Source organism: Protomyctophum parallelum (genome assembly GCF_964188405.1).
Source record: "Protomyctophum parallelum genome assembly, chromosome: 7".
NCBI lineage: Eukaryota > Metazoa > Chordata > Actinopteri > Myctophiformes > Myctophidae > Protomyctophum > Protomyctophum parallelum.
Genome location: NC_139705.1, coordinates 12,681,925 through 12,690,899, shown reverse-complemented (window position 1 = coordinate 12,690,899; position 8,975 = coordinate 12,681,925). Strand labels below are relative to the sequence as shown.

The following is an 8,975-nucleotide window of genomic DNA, read 5'->3' as shown; positions in this document are numbered from 1 at the left end:
GTCTCCCTATCGTTACACGGCTAAATCTGCCCCAGCCCGACTCTCTTATTTTCCTAGATGAAAACACTAGACATTTTGAAATGGGTGACAGAGGGCTCGCCATATGAGAACACTACAGGCAGGGGAAGGGACCATAGCATGGGAAACATACTTGGTGACGACTTTGACATGGGAATGCTATTATAGGCTACTTTTCATAGACAATGTGCAACAATTCTCGATGTCAGCACAAAAGCCACTGCTTTATCTGTGAACATATTGTTTAACCACTTGAACTAAACAGCGAATCTACAAGCACACAATGTGTCGCAACGCAACACGTTGTGAGCTTGTAGATCGGCTATTTTCAGAGGAGATGTTTAGTGTAGAGCGAAAACAGGAGTGGGCCAAGTACAGAGCCCATGGGACTCTGGTCAACCAAGTATAGGGTTTAAGAGGTTAACATTGCCAATGAAGGTATCGGACTGGTATGTCAGCGGGCAATTAGAGCAGTACAATGTATATGTCAATGTAGAGCCATGGCCAGGACGGTTCTAACACCGACAGAGGACAAGCCATCCCATACAGATGGCCTCAAGGACAATTAGCAGTAATGATTGGTTGCCACGTAAATGAGGGAAATTCTATTTGCCCAGTGCTCTTGCCACTGATCAGAATGAAAGCACGCAACAATAACATGCATGACATCTTTGAACTTGAATCCCACTTCCAGGGGCTGGTTATATTCATACTATACACCTAACTATTGTACTTTTCCTACAACAGAAGTACTTATTTCTCAGCTATAAAAAAAGAACATAAGAAAAGAGGAACATTGAAATAGGAAGTAACAAAAAGGGGAGAGAAAAATGATTTAATGCTGCGATGTAAAACGTGATTGACTCCCTTTCCCTCTTTTCTTCCCCCCCAGATATCTTAATTTTTTCCTCCTTTCCCTTCCTCACCAGCCTTTCTCCCTCAGTTAGCCTGGCAAACAATCCCCTTGTTAGCAAACTGTTAAGACAGCCGCTCGGTACACAAATTGCGCTCGGCCAAGCGAATTTGTTTTGCAAGGGTGACCTGTTTAATCATCTCATTTTCTTTGGCGGACATTTATTCATCTGGTTTCCACGGTTACGGAGAACATTAAGGGGGCTACAGTAATAAGGCTGGAGAGTCAAACAGGTAATAAAAAAATTAACGCCATTTTCCCGCAGCCGAGGACAGTGGGTGAAATGAATCAAGGGAGGGCAGGGATGGGGCGGCGGGGGGTGCAGTGGGGGGAGAGGGAGCGGAGTGGGGGGCTCCAATATTGTCCAAACAATAAGCCTTATAGCAGTTATTTTACTCTGTAGATCAGGTGGGGCCATTATGGACATGACACTTTGGGCACGGAGCAGAGAGGAGATAAAGCTCTTAAAGTGACCCCCGCTCCTCTGTTTTTTATTATGATTTAGTGATTACATATCAGGCCAATTAAAAGTTAGCCTGCGATAGTTATTAACTTTATTGTTCTTTATTCTTTGATTTCTTGCTTCAGAATGGAGGTAATGTGAGGTCCCCGTGTCAATGGCATGCAAGTGACAACGTGACATTTACGAGGCCTGGTGAGAAATGTTTCATAGCCCTCTCAAGTTGGGTCATGTTGTCTAATATTGTCTTATGAACAGCTGAAAAGGAGCGTGGTGAAAACAAAAATATGGCAATAAATAACTGTGGAAAACACTGCCAGTTTGTAGAACTCTCTCGTCTCGTATTACTAGAAAACGGTGACCTTCGTGCACAAACGAGTGAGCCCCACTTCCTGCCAAATATAGAAAATTCTGGTACAATAGGGGAACAGGTGCTGAGGGCCCACAGAAAGTGACGAAGCTGAAGAGCCGGGTTGCTGCTGAATGCCTAATAAGGCAATGGGAGATGTAGCACTAAGCCGCAAAACAGCCTAATGCAATCTTCTTTTGAAATCTAATGAACACCACCAATACCCCACAATTGTCTCCTGCACAATAGGTTCCATTTAAAAATAACCTGCAATTCACGTGGGTTTAGTACTGTTAAAATAATACTCTGTTGTTCTACTTTTAATAATAGCCCGACATGAAAAAGATAAATGTACGCGTTACTCATAACTCCACTCCTCACAAAAGCATTTATAGTTGACACGAGGGCTTTAGCGCTCCTAAAAACGGGCAAGAATGTGCTCAACCCAGCCCTTAATCATTTTGCCCGGTTTAACCTGTATCTGTGCATTTTATAGCTGTGTCTACACCTGTCCGACAACCCAGCGTGCAGAAATACCCCAAAGATTCTAAATACATTTTATTTTCTTGGCTCGCTGTCATGCTACTTGTATATACATTGTTCCGGGGGTGGCTCCGCAGTGGCTGAGGTCGGGGAGGGAAGCAGAACTGATGGCAGACAACGTGTCTCAGGAGAGGGAGGGAAAAGAGATGTCAGCCGCCCCAGCCTCTCTCTCTCTCTCTCCCTCTCTCTGCCTCTCTCTCTCTCTCACACTTGCACACACACACACACACACACACACACACACACACACACACACAGCCACACACACACACACACACACACACACACACACACACACACACACACACACACACACACACACACACACACACACACACACACACACACACACACACACACACACACACACACACACACACGTGCGCAGGCAGGGTATGTGCCCCTACCATCACATAGACACACCGCTCTCATGTCACATGGAGTGTTTTCCCCTCCTTGCCCCCCTAACTGAGGCAAAAGCCCAGAGGATTGAACTCTCGTCATACAGTACAGTACAGTACAGTACAGTACAGTACAGTACAGTACAGTACAGTACAGTACAGTACAGTACAGTACAGTACAGTACAGTACAGTACAGTACAGTACAGTACAGGGAGGAGAAATCCCCAAAAGGGGACACAGAATGGAGTCCAGAAAAAAAGGCTAATCTCTGGCTATGGGACTGGCAACTGCTCTGCTAACAGCCTCTTAACAGGTGTGGGCCCAAGAACCACGTAATCCTATCAAGTTACCGAGTAAAAAAAATAAAAATAAAAAAAATAAAGCAAACTGCAAACTCTTGAGCCCCTCTGTCTCCCCTCCCCTCATCTCTCTATATCTCAGCTGGCAGTGACAGAATTGAACAGCTGGTCTTCAGATTTATCATGTACAGACAGTAATTATTGCTGGTGCTGCCTGCTACTGACCCAAGTGAATAGAATGTCACATGGAAAGAAAAAAAAAGAAAAAAAAAGTTGAACCTGAGGTTGAAGGGTGGCAGGTTGGGTGCTGCAGTGAAAGGCTCGGTGTGTGTGTGTGTGTGTGTGTGTGTGTGTGTGTGTGTGTGTGTGTGTGTGTGAAAGGGGAGGGGGCCAGTGTTTAAACGTCACTGCGTCCCTGTTTGCAGTCAATTACGGACGAGGACAGGGGTATTGGCTCTGTAACTCAGCAGAGCAAACACTCTCCTTCCCAGTGAAGGTGACAGGAAAGAGAGAAGTCTGTGTTTGTTTCTATTGTTTTCTTTCCTCCTTCTTCGCTTGTGCCGAGAATTAATTATTTTATTATAAAAGGCAAGCTCTACAAATTCATGTCAATGTAAGCAATGTCCATGAAATGAAACTGAGAAACATGACGCGGAAGACACATTTTGGGACGGCACTTAATGCCCTCTCGCTTTTGAAGTTTGGGATGGCGACATAAAATGTGAATTGCACTCGACAACATGATTAGACAACGACACAATTAGACAACAATTATACGTAGCCTCTATGTCAAAGAAAAACTTTCAAGACCAGGAATAGCGCACGACATGGTTTTCGGACCACCCAAAGGGTTTCCGCTATTATCTCGACCCTGTCTGACCCGGCCTCCTGTATTTGTACCTGAGATAACAAGGTCACGAGATAAACTATCAGTCTATTACCTGTGTCAATCACTGCCCCGTGTCGCTAAATGGTTAACCCATTCTCTGCTGCACGCTTTTCTTCTGCCTTTCATGCATTTTGTTCTCATTCAGGTTCCGTCACATTCCATACACATCCTCTATCACTAAACCTATGTGCAGGGTGGTTCACACCTTAAAGACCCCCCCCCCCTCCCCCCCGCTCGCCACATTTAAAAGGATTAGTCACCACATTTTGTGCCGCCTTAATCTCTCTTTCAGCTGGCCTAATAAGTGTGCGTCGATAAGCAGAGCATGCAAATTCATTGGTGGCCAGTGGAGCCCGTGCTTTCAGACAAGCACGCCAAAGTCTTCCACTGTGCTAATTGCCTCTTCATTTTCCTCTTTTCCCCTCTTATATGGCATATCAACGAGCAGAGATTATTCTTCTCCCCCTACTTTGCATGAAATTATAATTTCATATGAAAGATTAGGAAATGGAGACGCAAAGAAGTCACAAAGAGTGTGTGTGTGTGTGTGTGTGTGTGTGTGTGTGTGTGTGTGTTCCTTGACACACAGGGGTACATGACACGGCATATTCGTGCTATGAGATTCATAGCGTGGTATCTTCTTTGAAATCATCTCATCTCGAAATTTTTTGATAGAACAAATGGGGCTTTAAAGATGTTGACAACAATAACAGTGCATCATGATAAGCAACTTTTTCTCATTCACTTGTTTTCACTGTTTTGTATAATTATGATTATCATTACTTTTTCTTTAATGTTATTGCGAACGTATTATGTTTTTCTCCCCTTCAAAATTTTCTGTGTTGTCGCTTTAACAAGGACAGCATTATCTCTGAGAATAATAATAATAATAATAAAAAAACTGGTATATTGAGATAATAAAGGCGATGAAGGCCCAAGGTGCAACCTGTTTATTATTCTGGAGTATTTCCTCACCGAGTATTAATTAGGCCATTACTCCAGATTGGTGACGGGGAGCTTTGAGGTTTTAATTAGGTGCCGGCCACTGCATGAGTGCACAGGAGTGAGGGAAAAGGGGGTGGTGATGCCACTTGCCTCGCTCCTGGCCCATATCAAGTAGCCCTGAACACTTTTGGCTACTGCCGGCGACGAGGTGCGCGCATGGCAAGCCCACGTGCATCTGGAGTTTATTTGATCGTTTGATCTCTGATGTTTCTGCCTGTCTGCCGTGAAAAAAAGGGGCCAGTTGGTGTGATTTGGGTATTAAGAGGAAGCGGGAGGGGGGGGTTAAGGTAATTATGGTGTTGGGTGGCTTGTGTCTGATGACGGGGCACATGCTCAATCAGGAGTCAGCTGTCCCTCTCTTTCTACCAACCCTATCCCCCCCCCCCCCACACACACACACACAACCCCTTCCCTCCCCCCACGACCCGTGCTGTTCCCCTTTCTGCCTATAGCTGCTGCCACTCTGCTAGAAGTAGTAGGCATAGCACACACACACACACACACACACACACACAGCCTCGCGCAACATCAATCAAACACTCGCGAGTGGACCATAAAACTACACTAACATATACATTGCGATTAACAACTGGATTTGACACTTTTTTATAATGCTTCAATAATTGTGCTTTGAGTTGCGAACAATAATGAATAAATAAAATTGAGACAATTTGTAGAAATCAATTGATTTCTACAGAAAAGGACCATTTGACAGTACTTTTTTTGTACTGTTTTAACAATGATTATATTTTTAAAATATCAAATGTCAAGATAAAAAAAATAAACGGCTTTATTTAATGTTCTAAATGTAAAAATCTAAAATGACACCATTATTCTTAAAATAAAATGTGCTTTAAAGTTTAAAATAATATCAGGAGTACCCAACTTTTTTTGGTTTTTGCTGTTTTCCAAATATAATAATTCAGATTTCCAGCAGTGTGTCCACATGTTCAAATACATATGTTACTGATAAGAAGAGCGTACATTTAGGTGTCAATTGAACAGGGCATAAATAAATGTCTGGGTGCGTGAATGTTTTGCCTCGGTTGACAAGGCGATACTAATCACCTCATTGCGGAGGAGCACTCTTCCCTGACAAGACTCCACAGAATACCAAGGGTCCCCCAGGAGAAATCGGCATGAAAGAGGTTAAAGACAAAGGCTTGCATTTTTTTCTCTCTCCAAACGTCGCCCAGTCAAATTTATTTCAAAACTCTGTTAATCTGCGGTACACAACATTCCCATTAGCATAGCCCAGCCCCCTAATAAAAATTCCGGCTAGTTTAATTAAAAAATGTAAATTTACTGTCATCCAAGGAGCAGCAGAATTAGGACAGCAACAGCAATTTTTATTGCTTAAGACATCAAATTGATTCCGGTTATTGCTAAATTGTGATAAAAGGTTATTGAAGGCCCTCAGAGCTGGTCTTGTTTTTTCTCCACATTTCATCCTGGTTTTGTAGGAGGCCGTAAAAAAAAAGGAGTACAGCGCGCCTCAAAGGGTTAATGAGACAACTCACTAAGGGAGAAGGCAATCAACATTATGACTCATATGAAGGTAGAAAAACATTTCCCCAGCTGACGAAAAGTTAGAAATTAGGGTGTGTCACGATAGCAGTTGTACTTGTTTACTGTTATTTCAAACTATAATGCAGGACAAGTAAAGCAACCATGAGTGATAATAACCAAGCCCTCAGGTCTCTCTCGTATCTGTTTGTGCAAGCCTGTGGTCACAGTGGCCTGCTGTAGTTTCACTGAGTTATATTTAATAAGGCACAACATCTTTAAATTGTATGTAATTTTCATTAATTCTGTCATACAGTATAATACAGTTCGAGTTGAAGCTAATATACCGAGTGTCAAGGGTGGCAAAGAAACAGCAAGTAGAAACTAATTCTTGTTTAGGGGAATCAAGTAGGATACCAAGAGAATACATGCATAGCTCACAACCAAACGTGTCAAAAAATAGGGGCCTGCGTAATAACACGAGGTTTCAGTGACGTTTGACATGAAAATATTTTTAAAGCAAGCAAACATTTTAAATACTTACACATAAACTATATTTAGATCATTTCAATTGATTGGATCACAATGCAATATTAGACAACCCAACCCAAAATATAACTAAAATGTTTCTTTTTACTATTTATATAGTGTTTATATAATAAAGCATGGAATAATTCAGATTAACCAATAATGTCATAATGTGTTCATAATTACTTAAGTTATATGGAAATACTTATCTATGGTGCAAATTATGAAATTTTGCCTGATAAATGTACACACTCACCCACACAAACACGTATGCACACAGACATGCATACGTGAAGTCTCATCACAATTCATTCTAAACTGAGTATACACACACACACACACACACACACACACACACACACACACACACACACACACACACACACACACACACACACGACAAAATTAAACAAATGCAATGTGATGGCAAACACGTCATTGTGAATCACGGAAGCATCTTATTTAAAAACACACACAAAACTAGTGAACTAACTAGGAGAGTGAAGCTCAAAAGCAAAAAGCCCAATTCCAATTCCATTAAGACAAGCTTGTCCTTGAAATTATCCCCATTTTACCCTACAGTCCAATACATTTTTTATCCACCATCCCGATATGTCAATTTCCGCACATTTAACTACTGAGGATAATCAGAAATATATTGAATGAATACTGCTTAAGCTGAAATACAGTAATACTGTATATGTGTGTATATATAGCCTGAGCAATTTGTGATTATACAGCATGCTTTTTCATTAATGTGCTGCTGTACACCTTTGTGTATGAACTAATTATGACTACCTGTAAATGTGTTAGTTCAACTCCTGCCTGTCTCTTTACAGTACATGTGTGACAGCACAACCAACACAGCAGTTTGTTTGCTGTATCCCCTTGGCAACAAACCCTTAGGCCATTCAAGGCACCCTAATGACATTGCCCCACCATACCTATGAAAAAGAACAACAACCAAATACCTGCATTTCAACGGTATGAAATGAGGCTGAGATGAGGCATGTCATTAAACCACAAGATGACAACAACAACAACAAAACAAATGAAGTGGAAAATGCACCGGCAGGGAGTTGTTGTGCAGGTTTCAACTCACAGAACAGAAACACAGAAAATGAAACTGTGTCGATGAACTTTTTCACATGCGTATGCAACACAGTGTTATGAGTAGTGTGTCGCCGGTAGAGCGAACTGAGATATTTTATTTGATATTGCAGTCACCCTTGGGCACTGTCAACCAGCTATAAATAAGGGTGTAGCTGTACTCGGGTATATCTACGCGCTGGCATACATAGTTTAATCATGAGCAACTTCCCCCCTATGTGTATTTAGTCAGTGATAATGGCACACCTTAGACTGTCAACTAATAAAACGTATGTCACAAATATTTGGGAAGGAGAAGAGTACTCACCATATTCAGGGAAGTCGAAGTTTAATCCTCTCAGACATGTAACTTTCATAATATTACTCAACTCTTGTTAGAAAGTCATTAGAATGCTGGTCGTTGGAAGTGAAGAAACGGAGCGGAAAAGTAACTACATAAAAAAAAGCTTCCTTCAATCATGCACTAAACTCCTTGACATGTAATCTGTCAATAGTTTGTTGCTGAGATAATGCCGGCTGCCACGAGCGGATTTGATTGGCAGCTTAGGGTCTGGCCCCTCCTTCCTGTGGTTTGATGGGGGGTAGGTGAAAGAATACGGAGCCTCCCCCTTGCTCTCTCTCCCCTCTCTCTCTCTCTCTCTCTCTCTCTCTCTGCCTCTCGTGCGCTGGCTCTCTCCCTCTGGTTCGCTCCCATACACACACGCACACACCAGGCTGTTGGTGCTGTTGTCTGAATAGGCTGATAGGAAATTATGGCTGAGGAACCGGAGCAGTTTTTTTTCCCTCCCTCAGTGGGCTGGCCTTTTCCCTCTTTGTGGTCTTGTAGCCTTTCAACTCTCATGGGGTGGAGCCTGCTCTGCCTCTATTCAAATGAGGGGAGCACAACATTAATAATACTATAAGGTTTGGGAAATATAATTATGTTCATTAAAATCTTATAGGCATAATAATAT

General features: G+C 42.3%; 1 protein-coding gene across 3 annotated transcripts in view; it reads right to left on the bottom strand.

Annotated features, from left to right (window-relative positions):
• The window catches only part of casz1 (castor zinc finger 1), a 93,453-nt gene extending 84,788 nt beyond the window's left edge, over positions 1-8,665 (bottom strand). For all 3 annotated transcript variants that reach the window (XM_083768603.1, XM_083768607.1, XM_083768608.1), the window contains exon 1: positions 8,330-8,665. In XM_083768603.1, coding sequence (XP_083624729.1) covers positions 8,330-8,378 — 49 coding nt within the window. In that variant the 5' untranslated portion in view covers positions 8,379-8,665. The remainder of the gene's footprint in view (positions 1-8,329) is intronic.
• Positions 8,666-8,975: the final 310 nt, after the last annotated feature.